Raw genomic sequence first — 19,427 nt, forward strand, 5'->3', positions numbered from 1 at the left:
GTGGAAGTGTGAGCTGGTGGTTTAAATCGCTGGTTTCAATGTCTGGGGCGTTTCTCGATTCGAATTTTACCACTGACAGAATTTCTGCCAATGTTTATTTTGACCTGTTCACAGAAAACCCGATTGCAGTGCGATGGAGCAGAGGATGTGAAAGAAGCTGAAAGTGAAAGTGCAGATATTAGTTTCATCACGGGGACAGGACACGTTTCCACAGGTAAGGATCTCTCACCTTAAGATTCTTTCCAGCAGAGTGGGACAGGTGATCAGAGTGACCGGGCTCCAACGGCGCAATCGGTCCTTATATGAGTTCCAGGCTCGATAAATGCCGGGGTTGTTAATTCGAGTCTCACCGAGATCAAACAATCCTATTGTTTGTGAACATTTCGACAGGAGTTGAAGGTAGAATTGATGTTTTCGAAAATGCATCTACTTATCTGAATTGCCATGTGGTTCCTCTGGACTACGCTGTTGAAATATCAGAAGAGATGTTGAGTATTACTTGTTTACAGGAGGGAGGTTGCGGTTTTGTAGACACAAACTATGATTTTGATCCATCTACACACTGTGGGATTCAACTGGAGCTTTAAACCAGCGCCTCCGACCGCTCAGCCAGGATACTTTCCATCCGACACTTCAGGAATTATTTTTACAGGAACAGAATTACTGCAAACAAGAATTCTACCCCTCAAGCACCAATGCTGCCACGGCAGCAGGATGAATGTGTCCAGTTAGAAACCTGTCTGAAGGAACATGCAGACTGACAGAGCCGGAAGTCCAGCAGATTGACTTTCGGTCTGAGCAGGTGTTGAGTCTCCTTCTTGAGAGAGTTTCGCCAATCCAGCTCAGAGTGGTTCAAGAATCATGAATTCGGCTGGGAATGGAGCCACTTGTGTAAGATGAAGTGTAGGGGGCAGTTTCACATCCTTGACGGACATTAATGATCCTGTTGCGGTTTTGCTGCAAAATTTCACTTCCCAGCTCCCGAACTAAAATCCAACGCCGTTGCAACTCGAATCCACAACCTTTGAATGGCTTATCAAACAAAACAAGTAGAAGTCCAACACACTCGCCATTGCGTCACAGGGTCAGTTGCCAAAAAAAACCCGAATAAAAAGAAAGACGTGTTTCTCCGGTCCAGGGGCAAAGTGACAATGGATATTATTCAAAAAACTGTCCCCTCAAATTTGTCTTTATATTTTTTTTGTAAAGCTTCGATTTTAAAAGTTATAAAAAGCCGAAATAAATAAAGTAAATTATAAGAATCGAATCCGAGATTAAGGCGTTACAACACACTCCAATCAACAGTTAACCGGCCGTACTGATGGTCCATTAGATATTTTAATTAATTTCTGTACCTGTGCGCTAGTTGGTAGCGCTTTCTGTACTTGAACCCCGAAATCTCTCTGCTCCTCCACAGTTCCTAGCTTCTCACCATTTAGAAAACATTCTGATTTATCTTTCTTAGATTTAAATTGGATGATCTCGCTCACCCCCCATTGAACTATATTTGCCGCAGTTTTGCCCACTCACTGAATCTATCAATTCCCACTTTTCAACTTCCTGCTTCAATCTTCATGACTTATTGCGTCACCAGAAGGCTGCGTGTTCAAATCACGGGAAACCGTTACTTTTCGAGCTGATCAGATTCTGGATCGTTCCGGAATGAATATTGCATCTGCTTTTTCTCAATAAACAGAACCTTGCTCTAAAGTCTGCTTCCCTGGTTCTCAAATTTCAGGAAGGCGTCTCATTCCGCCCTCGACTTTTGACTTTGACCTGCGGTTGAAACTTTTGCAAAGATGGAAAAGAAGTCCCCAAATCGCTCCATGTGAATCTTAAACGCTTTGGGAAGAAGTTCAGTGCAAACAGTTAGGAATTTAAAGGCACCTCAATGACCTGCACTTTCTTGGAATGAGTTTTGTTCGCCATTGCATTCGACCGTGAAATCGCTCCCGGCTTTCATCTCACTGAAGTGAAGAGTGTGACCGCGTTACATCTGTCAGAGTGGAAGTGACGTGTTTGGGGTCGGTATGGGTCGTTTCCAACTTTTGAAATCTCACCAAGCAGCAGAGAAAACGAATCTTGGAATCAAATTGTCCCTGTCAGTGATGAATTGAAGTGAATATCGCTCCAAGCAGATCTGGACAACTCGCAGTGCAGCCGCACAGGAGTTCCAAATCCACCTTCTGGCCACTCGGCAATCGCATGAACTGAACTTTACTCTGACCCCGTGTCACCGCGCTGAAATCGAGTATGTCTCGGCCACACTTTTTCTGAACATCATGGTTCCTGGTTTAAGAGTGAAAAGTGCCGTCCGCTTCACTGTAAGTGCAAGAGACATCTTTGTAAACACCGAGTCGTGTCACAGACCTGCTCGTCGGACCTGCTCATTTCATCTCATCTCATTTTCAGCAAACCTGAATGTTACTGGAATGGAGAATGGCGAATCACAGCTCGAGAAATCAATCCTCTCGACCACGAGGGGACTGAGTCCTCCAACATACAGGTGTTTAATGACAAGGTGAGCTTAATGTTCAGGAATAATAGAGCACAGATTTTCACTCGTGCAAACTTCACACACTTTATTTTGGAAAAGTAAACTGATAGCAGAGAGAATTTATTTTGATCGCTGCAACCTGAATTTTTAGTTCGTTGAATCAGTAGTTCAACACAAACGTGTGCTGTCTCTGTGGTGCAATCGGTTAGCGCGTTCGGCTGTTAACCGAAAGGTTGGTGGTTCGATCCCACCCAGGGACGGTGGGGAAACTTTTATCTTCATGGTCTCGCATTTCCTGGTTCTGATGTTTGTTTTGGCTGCAAAACAAATGCCCGGTTTCGATGGCCAGCTGAGCACAGCCGATCTTCCACCATTTGACCTGTGATTGGCTTCGCGGAAATCTGAATTCTTCTTGACAGACAAGGTTCGAAGGTTGCAGGAGAGCCGCTTCACTCTGACATGGATATTTCTGCAGTGAGTGACGCCAGACTGTTTCCACAATGAATGTCACTCCCTTTTATTTTGGAAACGCAAAATTGTATTCACATTCCGATGGGTTTCAGTTGATTTGTGAGAGATCATGAAAGGATCCTGCAGCGCTGCCTTGGATAATAACAACAGTTCTAAGCCGCATTTCAGTCGCGGCAACAAATCCCTGCATCCGAGTATCTGCACCCTGAAATCCGAGTATTTGCACCCTTACACCGGAATATCTGCACCATTACACCGGAGTATCTGCACCTTTAAATCCGAGCATCTGCACCTTTGCAGCAGAGTATCTGCACCCTCACACTGGGATATCTGCACCGTTAGACCGGAGTATCTGCACCGTTACAACCATTAACTCATCAACTGTCCCTAATCCTCTTGATCAGCGTCGGGAGACCTAAACAAAACCCAACAGACAAGACATTGGCTTTATGATTCTTCACTAATGTCCGGACACATTTTTATTTCCGGTACTTTAAGGGAGATTTGGGGAAAGTGGCCGCTGATAGTCAGAAATTAATGCTCGGCGGTTTTTTCCCCAGCGGGCTCGTTGCTCTTGGGCTATGATTTTCGCTTCGGGTTTGTTACTTGAAATATGTGAGCGATCCCGGGTTCAAATCCCGGACGTGCCCTCATTTTTTCCCCCCCCAGACTTTTGATCTTGAGCTGCTGTTCAAACTGGCAGGGTGTTTGGAGGTATCTCAATGATCTCACGTCCTCTGAACGAATTCTACTTGCAATTGCAATGGACCTTGAAACCGCTCTCGGATTTCATCTCACTGAAGCAGAATGTGGCCGCTTTTTATCTGTCAGCGTGCAGGTGACGAGGTTGTGGTTGATAACCGCGGGCACACCTGTCCGGACATTGGTATTCAGAATGTACAAAATGCTGTCTCAAATACTCTGTTGTCATCCACGGAGCTCTAGTTTTCCATGCCCTAACTTTCCCCGAGTAAGAATGTGTCCAGTCTGTACCCAAACTATCTCCTCACTCAAAGCCTCCCATTGCTCGTTTACTGTTTTACCTGTCAATCTTTGATTCCAATCCACCTGGACCCGATCCCTTTTCAACTCGCTGAAATTATCTCTTCCCGGTTGAGTATTTTCATACTTGATTTGTCCTTGCATTGTCCACAACGACACATTGGACCCTCTTTGCATCCTCCTCACAGCTCACATTTCACCCCAGCTTTGTGTCGTCTTCAAACTTGGAAATGTTACATTCCGTTCCCTCATCCATATCATATATTGTCCAATGTGATTTCGACAAGTTGGGTGAGTGGGCAAGAACATGGCAGATGCAGTATAACGTGGATAAATGTGATGTTATCCACTTTGGTTGTAAAAATAAAGAGAGATTGTTATCTGAATGGTGATAGATTGGGAAGTGCAACGAGACCTGGGTGTCCTTGGACACCAGTCGCTGAAAGCGAGCATTCAAGTGCAGCAAGCAGTTAGGAAGGTGAATGGTATGTTGGCCTTCATTGCAAGAGGATTTGAGTACAGGAACAGGGTCGTCTTACTGCATTGATACAGGGCCTTGGTGAGGCCACACCAATATCTGGAGTATTGTGTGCAGTTTTGGTCTCCTTATGTGAGGAAGGATGTCCTTGCCATGGAGGGAGTGCAACGAAGGTTTACCAGACTGATATATATTGTGACTAGCTGGGGCACAAGCAGTGATCCCTGCGGTACCGCACTGGTCACTGCCTGCCACCCGGAAAAAGACCCGTTCATTCCTACTCTGTTTCCTGTCTGTCAACCAATTCTCAATCCATGCCAGTCTATTCCCCCCAATCCCATGTGCTTAAATTTTGCACGCGACATCTTGTGTGGGACCTTATCAAAAGCCTTCTGAAAATCCAAGTACACCACATCTACTGGTTCTCCCCTATCTATTCTACTAGTTACATCCTCAAAAAACTCCAGTAGATTTATTAAGCATGATTTCCCTTTCACAAACCTATGCTGACTTTGTCTAATCCCATTGATGCCTTCCAAGCGTTCTGCATTAACATCTTTTAAAATAGACGAGCATTTTCCCCACGACTGATGTTAGGCTAACTGGTCGTAATTCCCTGTTTTTTCTCTCCCTCCTTTTTTAAATAGTGGAGTTACATTTGCCACCTTCCAATCTGTAGGAACCGTTCAGGAGTCTATAGAATTTTGGTAGATGATCACGAATGCATCCACTATTTCCAGGGCCACTTCGTTTTGTACTCTGGGTTGGAGATTAGCAGGCCCTGGGGATTTTTCAGCCTTTCGCCCCATTAATTTGCCAAGCACTATTTTTTTTTAAACTAATACTTGTTTCCTTCAGTTTGTCCCTCACTCGGCCCTTGGTTCCCTAACATTTCTGGAAGGTTATTTGTATCCTACTTTGTGAAGACAGAACAAAAAGTATGTGTTTAATTGTTCTGCCATTTCTTTGTTCCCAATTATAACTTCCCATTTCTGACTGTAAGTAACCTACATTTGTCTTCACTAATCCTTTTTCTCTTGACGTATTTTTATAGAAGCTTTTACAGTCAGTTTTTATGTTCCCTGCTAGTTTACTCTATCTTTCCCCTCTTAATCAATCTCTTTGTCCTCCTTTGCTGAATTCTAAACTGCTCCCAATCCTCAGGCTTGCGGCTTTTTCTGGCAATTTTATATGTCTCCTCTTCGGATCTAATACTATCCCTAATTTCTTTTGCAAGCCACGGTTGAGCCATCTTTCTTGTTTTATTTTTGCGCCAGACAGGAATGAATAATTGTTGTAATTCCTGCACACGTTCTTTAAATATTAGCCATTGCCTCCAGACCGTCATCCCTTTTAGTAAAGTTCCCCAATCTATCCTGGCCAACTCACACCTCACACTTTCGTAATTTCATTTATTTAGATTCAGGACCCTAGTTTCGGATTCAACTACTTCACTCTCCATCTTAATGAGGAATTCTATCAAGTTATGGTTGCTCTTCCTTCAGGGACCCCGCACAACAAGATTGTTAATTAATCCTTTCTCAGTGCACAATACCCATTCTAGGATCGTCTGTTCTCCAGTTGGTTCCTCAACATATTGGTCTAGAAATCCATCACGTACACACTCCAGGAATTCCTCCCCCACAGTATTATTGCTAATTTAGTTTGACCAATCGATGTGTAAATTAAAGTCACCCATGATTATAGTTGTACCCTTCTTGCATGCATCCCTAATTTTCTGTTTAATGCCCTCCCCTACAGTTTGGGGGGGGAGGGGGCAATAGACAACCCCCACCGACGCTTTCTGCCCCTTGGTGTTTTAGCTCCACCCATAGAGATTCCACATCCTGATTTTCGGAGGAAATATCCTTCCTTATTATTGCATTGATTTTCTCCTTTACTTGCAACGCTACCCCACCTCCTTTCCCCTTTTTGCCTGTCGTTCCTAAATATTGAATACCCGTGGATGTTCAGTACCCATCCTTGGTCACCCTGCAACTATGTCTCCATAATCGCAACTATATTATACCCGTTAATATCGATCTGCATTTAATACATCTACCTTATTGCGAATGCTCTGCACATTAAGACAACGCCTTTAGACTGGTTTTGAAGATTGCTAGCCATCTTAGTATTATTTTACACTATGAGCCTATTTGGTTTTTCTGCCTTCCACTATTGCTTCTTCCCGTTCTGTCTTGTTTCAACCTCCTCCGCCTCCCTGCTCAAATTCCCATCCCCAACAGCACTGGCAAACACCTTCACGAGGACATCGGTCCTGGTCCTGCTCCGGCGTAGCCCATCCCACTTGTACAGGTCCCACCTTCCGCAGAACCGGTCCCAATGTCTCAGGAACTTAAATCCCTCCCACACCATCCCTGCAGCCACATATTCATCTGGTCCATTCTCCTGTTCCAAAAGCTGGAGAGACCAGCAGCCAGCAGGCATGCAAGGAGAGCCCAACACTTCAGGCTTGGCAAACTGGTCAATCGATGCCCTCAGGGAATAGGTAATTCCAGAGACATGGGCCCAGGACCAACCCACAGGATCAGAGTTAGAGGCAAATGAACCAGTCATTCCTGCCCGACACCATTTTACGACAAACCCACCGCAACTTTGCCCCGGATCTCAATCCGAATGGTGGGAGTGGGGGCAGGGGTAATTGTTGGCTGCAGCCGTCGGATGCTGCACAAGCAATTCTCAAACCAGGCACCAAGTTAACTCACTGCAAAGAGTAAAATCCAGCGAGCATTTGGAAGATAACACGAGACCTGCAATCATCTATAACAGGATTTTATTATCCAACAGACACATCTACAGTTCCATGGAGCTGCACTCGGAGCCCACCCTGCGGCCAGGCTCCTTTTTCCACATAGCAACAGTCCCGACCAACAGGGCCACGGAGAGCAGCGCTACCCCAATCGCCAATCCAGGAACACGGGAGGGTGAATCAACAGCAGCATCTGTGGGGAGAATCCAGGGTTAGATGGGCACCAGACACTCCATAACTCGACACAAGTGGAGCTTACTGCTTACCTTTCTCGTCCTGGTGGATTTGAGCAGCCAACCTCGCTTCACCTTCCAGGAAAAGGATGGGTCCATTAGCGGTCACCAAGACCCCAGACCGGTCATCGGCGCTTCTTCGCCTTTCTGGGGGACAAGGAGAACAAGAGACAGTTTATGGTGAATGATTAAATCTTCAGCTCTCTGCAAATCCTGAATCAGATGGCCTCATGCAAAAAACATCAAGGCCCTGGGTACCGGACTGAGTTTAGAGTTCCGGCTATAATTGCATCTGGTTCTCACCAAACCGATTCTCAGAAGGACGCGGCATCTGAGCAGAGTTTGCAATTGCTGCCGCCACAATGGCCAGTCTGGTCTCCTGGTGAAGAGACACTGTTTGATGCATTACTTTGACCCGCAGTTTCATGAGACTTTGACAATTGGCCAGTTGTCCGGCCCCGGGACATCCGTTCGGTTCCACCCTGAATTCCCGGTGTCAGAAAGGGGACAATTGGATGCCGGTTAAATGTTCTCCAAGGCCAAGGGTGGACTCTTCCGAACCGGATGTGGAACACACCCGTGCCAACAATGGGGATTCTGCTCCTCAGGGATCGGCAATTTGGACAGCTCAGCATCCGGGCAAGTAGCAAGGAACCAAAAATACTTCATTCATCCCAGCTTAAGGATTAGAGCATCCTTCACAATTACTGACCTGGTGCAAGATGTGCTCAGACCCGCTGACCTAGATTGCTAGTCTAATGGAAACCGGCACCGACTGGAACGGGATAAGTTCCCAGATCCGAGACACTCAGCAAGTGGCCGAGCACTGGGCACAGGGTGAGGGAGCCCCATGTCCAGATGTCCCACACCCACCCCTCCCAATCAGGGTTTAGTTTCTATTCAGATCACAGGTACTTACTGGAGCTGCAGGGAGCCGTGCAGTTCTCTCGGGTGGAAGGGTAGCAAACCTCAGCACTGCAATGGAAATAAACCTGCAAAGGGACAGTGTGGTATGGTCAATCCCACAGGTTACAGTCAGATTAATGCTTCTACAGTCAACCGACCAACAGAGGCCTGCTCACTTAGTAAGATCCAGGCAACAAGTGATACCAAGTGACGGGGAAAGAAGCACTGAAGGAAACTCACCTCTCCGGTCAGAGCCCGGCCCGAAACTCGGTCCCAGAAAGCGAACGTGCTGACTACAAATCGATTATGGTGAGTTGGGAACCGCAAATGGGAAGCAGCGTTTACTGGTTGGAGGCGGGTTTTGTAGTTATCACCAGCAAAGGGGCACCTGGAACAGAGACAGAGGGGCGTCACGGGGAGAGGAGACCTCCAATAGATGGCCACACGGTTATAGGTTTACATCAACCCAATTATTCCGGAGAATGGACCAAAATGTCACCTTCGAAGGAATATTTCCCCAATCACTAACCCGGACTGAAGTAATGATTTCTGTATTATACCCGCCCTTGTCGCCCCCTCCCCAATCCCCACACTGCCACAAGCCCCCTCACTCGATCCCTTACCTGCCCACCAGGAGGTGCCATCGGAGCCCCGAATACGGCTCGGGGGTGGGGGTCGCCCAGCAGTCATTGAGCACCAGCACAAGGGACGGATCGTTCCGGTTCAGAACACGAACCTCCACAAACACGGGGTCCCGGAGCACACTCAGGATCGGGTAGTCACTGGCCACGTACCAGCTCCGGTAGCCACCATCTGGAAAGAGAAAGATGAAGGGCGGGCACTATTTGGAGAGAGACTGAATTTGGACACTACTGTCAGCGAGCACTCGTTACCTCTCGCTATTCTCAGCTCCAGAAGCAGGATCCCGGCCTCAGTAGCTGGCAGTGGCGGAGAAAGGCTGTAAACTCTGGGCTTCACCTGCAGATCAGACTCCTGGCTTCCCTTGTAACTGCACTGGACATGGAGCCTGCAAGAGAACGGACACGGCTGGAGAATTCAGCTCCTCACTGTCTCTACCCGCTGAATGTGCTCCTATTCTCACCTGAAAGAGCTGTCCCGGGTCACCGATCCCAAAGCGCCATCCAAGATCTCAAACTCACCCAACACATCCGTTTCATACAGGATGTTCACCCCGTCCAGCTACAAGAGACAGAAGACCATCAGTCCCGAACTGAGCCATTGACGGGACTCCCAGCCCGCAATACCTACCCGCTGAGTAGCGCCACATTCAGTGACTGCGAACTGAAAGAGCACAGTGTCTGCAGAGGCCACGGTTGGACTGCACTCAGCTCCGTCTCCATCCTTCAGATGGAGGGTTGTTAGGTTTACAGGAGGCAGCGTCAAATCCTTAGAGATCGCGATCAGGACCCGCCCATCCTTGGTGCAGACTGCAAGAGAGGCAATGGAAGGCGGTTAGTTGCCCCACGGGGAGGGTCAAGGGAACCGTTACCGGGAGGGGGACAAACCCCATCCATGTTTCAGTTTCTATCCCACCCCATTATCTGTCTAATGGAGACCAGTGGACCAACTACAGCTCATCACCGCGCTGCTTGGACTGAAATTGCCCGCATCTCCGATAGAAATCAAATATGAAATCCAAATGGTCAGTGGCAGCAGGTGCCGGAGCTCGTTCACTCTGCCCTTCCTCAGTGTGACTCCCAAGTTATCGAGCAACAGTAGAATGATTCGAACTCCAGATACTGGGTCAAAGGGCGATTAACTATTGCCCTTTCTGTATCTGATTAACAGCCAACCCCCAATCCCACCATCAAATCTACTCTGCGGGATTGGAAGCTCCCAATCCCACCACCGGTTCCACTCTCCGAACTGGAAACGTTTGAATTTCCAACTGGCGTTGTAGGACAGGAAGGAGAGAGATGAAACTGTCCAGGGAAACCGCGTGCAGCTGGATTGCGGGTGACCCTGGAAAGTCCTGGCCCAGAATATGGACAGACCAAGAATACACACACCTGGCAAATTGTCCAGTGAATAGAAACATGGCGGCGCATCCCGATTCCCCGCATCGAAGCAGCAGCCTCTCTGCACACACTCAATGGCTTCAATTCCCGGAAATCCGCAGTCTTTGCGGTTTTTAGGAGACAACCAACATTTATCGGCGGGGAAAAGAAGAGAGGGCGGCTGAGCTGAACAGATTACAACAAATAACAAAACAAGAATCCCCAACCCCTCCATTATAACAAGCGAACTCTCCTAAGTAATTGATAAGGGAAAGCCGACTCCCCCTTTTTATAGCAGCGCTGTTTAACCCGCAGTAACGGAATGTCCCAATCAGGCTGAGGCAGAGTCCGTGGCCCACGAGCTCCCGAACATCAACCCGCATTCGCACGGCTCACACGGATGGGCCTGTTTTTAATGGCAGAATAAAGGTGAGACTGGCTCCAACGTCACCTCTGTTTCTTCATCACAACCAAACTGGAACCAAATCGCATTATTTGTTTTTTTCTTGCTTTTTTAGTCACCTTTATTTTTTAGACCGAACGTCACCTATAATAGTTTATTACAAATAGGCCCCATCTCCGTGTGACCGGTGGGAATGCGGGTTTTTTAATACTAATTAATAAACAGAGTGAAATCAATATGTTATTCTACAGATACGGTACGGCAGCAGAGTGGTGATGTCACTGAAATAGCAATCCAGCAGGCCTGGCTGAATAATCTCTAAGTCATAAGTTCAAATCCCGCCACGGCAGCTGAGGAATTTAATTTCAATTAATTAAATAAAATCTGGAATTAAAATACTGGTATCAGTAATGGGTTGCTATGAAACTACCGGATTGTCGTGAAAACACATCTGCTTCACGAATATCCTTCAAAGAAGGAAACCTGCCGTCCTTACCCGGTCTGGCCTGAATGTGACTCCAGACCCACAGCAATGTGGTTGATTCTTAATTGCCCTCTGAAATGGCCCAGCAAGCAACTCAGCTGTATAAATCCCGCTGAAAAAAAAGTCAAAATAAGAATAAAACCGGACGGACCACTCCGCACGGGACACGACAAAGATCAAAACAAGCCCAGCTACCCCGCAAAGCCCTCCTCACTAACATCTGGAGACTTGTGCCAAAATTGGGGGAGCTGTCCCACAGACGAGTCAAGCAAGAGCCTGACACAGCCATGCTCACAGAATCATGCTTTTCAGCCAACGTCCCAGATTCTTCCATCACCATCCCTGGGTATGTCCTGTCCCACCGGCAGGACAGATCCGACCAGAGGTAGCGGTACAGTGATATACAGTCAGGAGGGAGTGGCCCTGGGTAGTCCTCAACATTGACTCTGGACCCCATGAAAACTCATGGCATAAGGTCAAACATGGGCAAGGAAACCTCCTGCTGATTACCAGCTACCGTCCTCCCTCAGCTGATGATATCAGTTATCCTCCATGTTGAGCACCACTTGGAGGAAGCAATGAGGGTAGCAGGGGCACAGATTGTACTTTGGGTGGGAGACTTCAATATCCACTACTGACCGAGCTGGTCGAGTCCTGAAGAATATAGCTGCGAGAGTGGGCCTGCGTTGGGTGTTGAGCGAACCAACACGAGGGAAAAACTTACTTGACCTCGTCCTCACCAATCTACCTGTCGCAAATGCATCTGTTCCATGACACCACTGCACAGTCCTCATGGTGACGAAGTCCCGTCTTCGCACTGAGGATACCATCCAACGTGTTGTGTGACACTACCATTGTGCTAAATGGGATAGATGCAGAACAGATCCAGCAGCTCAAAACTGGGCATCCATGAGTTGCTGTGGGCCATCAGCAGCAGCACAATCTGTAATCTCATGGATCGGCATATCCCTCACTCTACCATTACCAACAAGCCAGTGGATCAACCCTGGTTCAATGAGGAGTGTAGAAGAGCATGCCAGGAGCAACACCTGGCGTCCAAATAATGAGGTTTCAACCTGGTGAAGCGACATCTCAGGACTACATGCATGCTAAACAGCGGAAGCAACATGCTATAGACAGAGCTAAGCGATTCCACAACCAACGGATCAGATCAAAGCTCTGCAGTCCTGCCACATCCAGTCGTGAATGGTGGTGGATAATTAAACAAGTCATGGGAGGAGGAGGCTCTGTAAACCTCCCCATCCTCAATGATGGCAGAGCCCAGCACGTGAGTGCAAAAGACAAGGCTGAAGCGGTTGCAACCATCTTCAGCCAGAAGTGCCGTGTGGATGATCCATCTGGGCCTCCTTCCGATATCTCCAAAATCACAGAAGCCAATCTTCAGCCAACTCGATTCACTCCACGTGATATCAAGGAACGGCTGGAGTGCACTGGATACAGCAAAGGCGATGGGCCCGGACAACATCCCGGCTGTCGTGCTGAAGTCTTGTGCTCCAGAACTAGCCGCCCCTCTCGCCAAGCTATTCCAGTACAGCTACAAGACTGGCATCTACCCGACAATGTGGAAAATTGCCCAGGTATGTCCTGTCCAAAAAAGCAGGACAAATCCAATCCGGCCAATTACCGCCCCATTAGTCTGCTCTCGATCATCAGCAAAGTGATGGAAGGTGTCGTCGACAATGCTATTAAGCGGCACTTACTCACCAATAAACTGCTCACCGATGCTCGTTTGGGTTCCGCCAGGACCACTCAGCTCCAGACCTCATTACAGCCTTGGTCCAAACATGGACAAAAGAGCTGAGTTCCAGAGGTGAGGTGAGAGGTACAGACCCTTGATATCAAGGCAGCATTTGACCGAGTATGGCACCAAGGAACCCTAGTAAAATTGAAGTCAATGGGAATCAGGGGAAAACTCTCGAGTGGCTGGATTTATACCTAGCACAAAGGAAGATGGGAGTGGTTGTTGGAGGCCAATCATCTCACCCCCAAGGCATTGTTGCAGGAGTTCTGCAGGGCAGTGCATTAGGCCCAACCATCTTCAGCTGCTTCATCAATGACCTTCCTTCCATCATAAGGTCAGAAATGGTGACGTTCGCTGATGATTGCACAGTGTTCAGTTCCATTCGCAATCCCTCAAATAATGAAGCAGTCCGAGCTCGCATTCAGCAAGACCTCGACAACATCCAGGCTTGGGCTGATAAGTGCCAAGTAACATTGGCGCCAGACAAGTGCCAGGCAATGACCATCTCCAACAATAGAGAGTCGAACCACCTCCCCTTGACATTAAACGGCATTAACATCGCCGAATCCCCCATCATCAACATCCTGGGTTCACCATTGATCAGAAACTTAACTGGACCATCCAATAGTGCGGCTACAAGAGCAGGTCAGAGGCTGAGTATTCTGCGGCGAGCGACTCACCTCCTGACTCACAAAGCCTTTCCCCATATACAAGGCACAAGTCAGGAGTGTGATGGAATACTGTCCACTGGCCTGGATGAGTGGAGCTCCAACAACACTCAAGAAGCTCGACACGATCCAGGACAAAGCCGCCCGCTTGATTGGCACCCATCCACCACCCTAAACATTCACTCCCTTCACCACCGACCCACAGTGGCTGCAGTGTGTACAATCTTTGGGATGCACTGCAGCAATTCGCCAAGGCTTCTTCGACAGCACCTCCCAAACCTACGACCTTTTCCACCAAGAATGACAATGGCAGCAGTCACATGGGAACAATACCACCTGCACGTTCCTCTCCAAGTCACACACCATCCCGACCTCGAAATATATCGCCGTTCCTTCATCACTGCTGGGTGAAAATACTGGAACTCCCTACCTAACAGCAGTGTGGGATAACCTTCACCACACGGATTGCAGCGGTTCAAGAACGCGGCTCACCACCACCACTCAAGGGTGATTAGGGATGGGCAATAAATGCTGGCCTCGCCAGCGACGCCCACATCCCATGAACGAATATATATAAAAAAACTTAAATACTGTGGCTACAATAGCAGGTCAGATGCTGGGCATTCTACGGCGAGTGACTCAGCTCATGACTCTCCAAAATCTTTCTACCATCTACAAGGCACAAGTCAGGAGTGTGATGGAATACCCTCCACATGCCTGGACGAATGCATCTTCAACAACAATCAAGAAGCTAGGCACCATCCAGGACAAAGCAGCCCTATTCATTGGCACCCTATCCACCATCTTTAACATTCACTCCCTCCAGCGCACCGTGGCTGCAGTGTGTACCATCTACAAGATGCACTGTAGCAATGCAATTCGCCAAGGCTTCTTCGACAGCACCACCCAAACCCGCGACCTCTACCAGCTAGAAGGACAAGAGCAGCAGGCGCATGGGAACAACACCACCTGCACGTTCCCCTCCAAGTCACACACCATGCTCACTTGGCGCTGGGTCAAAATCCTAGAACTACCTGCCTAACTGCACTGTGGGAGAACCTTCACCACACGGACTTCAGCGGTTCATGAAGACGGCTCACCGTCACCTTCTCAAGGTCAATTAGGGATACACAATAAATGCTGGCATTGCCAGCGACGGACACTTCCCATGAAATCATAGATTTCGGACAAATGTTGCAGCACGGAAGGAGGCCATTCGGCTCTATATAACAGCAATCCAGCTCGTCCCACTCCCCCACCGTTTCCCCGTAGCTGTGCAATTCTTTTCCTTTCAAGTAATTATCCAGTTCCCTTTTGAAGGCCATGATTGAATCTGCCTCCACCACCCCCTCGGGCAGTGCATTCCAGGTCCTAACCATTCGCTGTGTAAAGAAGTTTTTCCTCATGTCACCTTTGGTTCTTTTGCCAGTCACCTGAAATCTATGTCCTCTGTTTCTTGACCCTTCTGCCAATGAGAACAGTTTCTCTCCATCTATTCTGTCTGGACCCATCATCATTTTGAATACCTTGATTAATTCTACTCGCAACCGTCTCTGTTCCAAGGAGAACAACGCAACTTCTCCAGTCTATCCAAGTAACTAAAGTCTCTCATCCCTGGAATCATTCCAGTAAATCTTTTCTGCACCCTCTCGAAGGCCTTCACATTTTTCCTAAAGTGCGGTGCACAGAACTGGACACAATACTCCAGTTGTGGCCAAACCAGTGTTTGATAAAGGTTCATCATAACGTCCATGCTTTTTTACTCTATGCCTCTATTTATAAAGCCCAGGATCCCGTATGATTTTTAACGGCTTTCTCAACCTGCTCTGCCACCTTCAAAGATTTGTGCACATAAACCCCCAGAACTCTCTGAACCTGTGCCCCTTTTAGATTTGTGCCCTCTAGTTTATATTGCCTCTCCTCGTTCTTCCTACCGAAATGTATCACTATGCATGTTTCTGCGTTAAATTTCATCTGCCATGTGTCCGCCATGCAGCCAGTCTGTCTATCGCCTCTTGAGGTGTATCACTATCCTTCACAGTGTTCACCGCCATTCCAAATTTTGTGTCATCTGCAAATTTTGAAGTTGTGCCCAATACACCCAAGTCCAAGTCATTAAAATATATCAAGAAAAGCAGTGGTCCCATCACTAACCCCTGGGGAACAACACTGTACACCTCCCTCCAGTCCACAAAACAACCGCTCACCACTACTTTCTGTTTCCTGTCCCTTAGCCAATTCTGTATCCATGTTTCTATTGCCCCCTTTATCCATGGGCCGCAATCTTACTGATAAGCCTACAGTGGGGCACTTTATTAAATGCCTTTTCAAAGTCCACATACACCGTATCAACTGCATTGCCTTCATCTACCCTCTCTGTTGTCTCATCAAAATATTCCATCATGTTAGTTAAACACGGTTTGCCTTTAACTAATCCGTGCCGGCTTTCCCTAATCAATCCACACTCGTCCAAGTGATTGTGAATTCTGTCCCGGATTATCGTTTCTAAAAGTTTCCCCAACACTGAGGTTACCTGACTGGCCTCTTGTTGCTGGGTTCACCCTTGCACTCTTTCTTGAACAAGGGTGTAACATTTGCAATTCTCCGCTCCTCTGCACCACTGCCGTATCTTTGGATATTTGGATGATTATGGCCAGTACCTCTGCAATTTCCCCTCTTACTTTTATCAGCAACCTAAGATGCATCCCATCCGGATCGGGTGACTTATCTACTTTAAGTGCAGATAGCCTTTCAAGTACCTCTTTTTTATCAATGTTTCGCCCATCTGGTATCTCAACTATATCTTCCTATACTGTAACTCTGGCAGCATCTTCATCTTTGGTAAAGACAAATGCAAAGTATTCATTTCGTCCCTGAGCCACCCACTTTGCCTCCATGAATGGATCTCCTTTATGGTCACTAATCAGAGTAGGGCTCTTACGACCCGTTTAATGTTTACATGCCTGTGGAAGACTTTTGGATTCCCTTTTATGTTGGCCTCCAGTCTATTCTTATACTCTCTCTTTGACCCCCTTATTTCCTCTTTCACATCCCCTCTGAACTTTCTATATTCTGCCTGGTGAATGAATATATAAAAAAAAGTTAGGATTTCCGTCAGCCTGAAACAAAAAGTTATTAGTTGATTAATGGCGATTTGAACAACTATTCGTCTTTTTTCAGAGTTTAATGAGCATTGCGAAATTAATACAGTAAACTATTTTGTGGAAGTTAATCCCCTGAACGGGAAAGGGACCCGTCTCACACACTGAGAGCATTTGCAGACGGCAGCTATTATCTGAGGGTTTCCTATAAAATTGTGTGTAACAGCGTTTCTGTAGTGTAGTGGTTATCACATTCGCCTAACACGCGAAAGGTCCCCGGTTCGAAACCGGGCAGAAACATTTTGAAAACGTTACCCACTAAAATTCAATCAGTGTGAAAAAAGCAAGAATTCAGTCTGTGGTTAAATGTGAATAAAATACCACACCTCACAGAACAGGTATATTTACCATTCTCTGTATAGTTCAATACAAACTCAAACACTGCACATATACAGACAGTGTTTAACACTGACTCACGTTTCCTGCACTGACGGTGCAGAAAGCCCCTCTCAAAGCTGCACATTGCGAATAATTTCAGCTGATTTGTGAGAGATCATTAAAGGCTCCTGAAGTGCAGCTTCGGTTAATAACCACAGTTATAGACAGCATTGCGGCCGCGGCAACAAACATCAGTTTTTCGATGTTTGATATTCCCCAGCTCCCGGATTGATTGAGGCCACGACAGAAAGAACATTAAGCCCCTCTTTCGGCCCCGCTCTCTCCAATCACACGTTGCTGGCGGGAAGCTGCAATTCCCGCTACAGACAGCGCATTACTGCCCATCCCTGGGAAACAAGACACCACCGAAGCTTTGACAACACATCGCAGGCATCGTCTGTCCCGGAGCTGTTGCTCCGCAACAAAGGCAGAATTTACCAGCTGTTTCAAAATTTATACCTTGAACACTGGACCCTGATATCACTACCCGCTTTAAATGTTTGATGCTTTAACGAACGAGCTACCCAGGCTCGCTAATCGTTTAGTTCCCATCTTAAATATTCATAAGAGGACTCTGAATTATCCCTCTAAGACGTCGAACAGGGGTTCTAAAATTCTCAGTCACGTGTTGAGGGGTATCCTTGATTTTATTGAACATCATCTAAGAAACATGGACAGTGAACTCGTGAGCTAAAATTCTTCTTGTTTGTGCCAAATGTCTTGTCATTCGTTAGCACCAATTAAAATAACACTTTACCCATTGGCCCAAAAGCTGAACTTGTCCCACACGGGAGTTGGAAAAGGCCTCTCGATCTTTCAGTCTATGAACATCTGTAAGCTGAATAATTTCTCCCGTTACACAGTGACACCAGGCAGCATATTTCCCTTCCAAATTTTCTCCACACGAAACTTCCAACCGATGAATATCCGCTCAACGAAAAGAATAATCGTATGTTTGGTTCCTTCGATTTAAAGATCTCATCCCGGCCCCTTTGCCATATCAGCTGACGCAGAGATCCCCCTCTCCCTCGAAAACAACGAAACTCGCATCTGCTCAAGCAAGACGGAAGGCCAGAGGAACCCAAGTGCCCACATGGGAACACTAAGAAGTAGATGCATCATGGAACATACCAGTTGTACTTTGAACTCCGGTCAAAATGCCCGGAGTGAAATGTTGGATTGTTGAAGGTGAGACTGAAACTCACAACCTGAGCACTTCCAGAGCCCATACTGCTTTCATCAGTACCGAAATAACAGTGTTTCTGACAAACAGCTTGATTTTCGGCCTCTCAATGATCGCTTCGGAATCTTAATCAAAGAGAAGCCGTCAATCAAGAGGCGCTTCGTCAAATATCCGCAATGATCTTTAAAAGCCGTGGAATCTGAACAAAACTCCAAAAGATAAGAACTTTTATTTATATTATTATTAACTGAAGGACATTTTTGCATGGTACTTCATGGAGGATTGAGGCAAAGTGGGACCTGAGACTCAGAAACTCTCTCTGGACTGTCCGTGACTGAAGAGATGGACGTTATTTCATTTGAAAACTGAGGCACGGAACTTTCTCGTGGAGAAGTGAGACAGACGATTGCAGTTGGTTAGTGGCAGTTGCCGGGGAGATCTGGAGGAGAGGGAGAAAAGTCAAAGTCACAGCTGCGACTGCTCAAGTGCTCTGCTTCGCTGTAATATTAAAAAGTAATGTACAGTACAGGGCAGTGTCCTAGGCCCAACCATCTTCAGCTGCTTCATCAATGACCTTCCCTCCATCATAAAGTCAGAAATGGGGATGTTCGCTGATGATTGCACGGTGTTCAGTTCCATTCGCAACCACTCAGATAAAGAAGCAGTCCGTGCCCGCATGCAGCAAGACCTGGACAACATCCAGGCTTGGGCTGATGAGTGCCAAGTAACATTCGCGCCAGAAAAGTGCCAGGCAATGACTGTCTCCAACAAGAAAGAGTCTCACCATGTCCACTTGACATTCAACGGCATTACCATCGCCGAATCCCCAACCATCAACATCCTTGGGGTCACATTGACCAGAAACGTAACTGGACCAGCCACATAAATGCAGTGGCTGCAAGAGCAGGTCAGACGCTGGATATTCTCCTGACTCCCCAAAACATTTCCACCATCTACAAGGCACCAGTGAGGAGTGTGATGGAATACTCTCTACTTGCCTGGATGAGTGCAGC

The 19,427-nt window shown here is 47.2% G+C and overlaps 1 protein-coding gene and 2 non-coding genes across 3 annotated transcripts; 2 read left to right on the forward strand and 1 right to left on the reverse strand.

Moving 5' to 3' along the window:
- Positions 1 to 2,683: 2,683 nt before the first annotated feature.
- trnan-guu (transfer RNA asparagine (anticodon GUU)) lies at positions 2,684 to 2,757 on the forward strand. The gene has a single exon. It is a non-coding gene; the product is annotated as a tRNA-Asn (tRNA).
- Positions 2,758 to 7,233: 4,476 nt separating this feature from the next.
- LOC137335952 (zona pellucida sperm-binding protein 4-like) lies at positions 7,234 to 9,557 on the reverse strand (the record flags this gene model as incomplete). The annotated part of the gene is made up of 7 exons (XM_068001461.1): positions 7,234 to 7,411; positions 7,485 to 7,598; positions 8,371 to 8,443; positions 8,598 to 8,745; positions 8,981 to 9,170; positions 9,251 to 9,384; positions 9,460 to 9,557. Coding segments are annotated over 7 exons (906 nt in total), but the record flags the coding sequence as incomplete, so codon positions are not given.
- Positions 9,558 to 17,020: 7,463 nt separating this feature from the next.
- On the forward strand, positions 17,021 to 17,093 carry trnav-aac (transfer RNA valine (anticodon AAC)). Its single transcript has one exon. It is a non-coding gene; the product is annotated as a tRNA-Val (tRNA).
- The last annotated feature ends 2,334 nt before the right edge of the window (positions 17,094 to 19,427 follow it).

This window comes from Heptranchias perlo, chromosome 20, assembly GCF_035084215.1.
Source record: "Heptranchias perlo isolate sHepPer1 chromosome 20, sHepPer1.hap1, whole genome shotgun sequence".
In the NCBI taxonomy this organism is placed as follows: Eukaryota; Metazoa; Chordata; class Chondrichthyes; order Hexanchiformes; family Hexanchidae; genus Heptranchias; species Heptranchias perlo.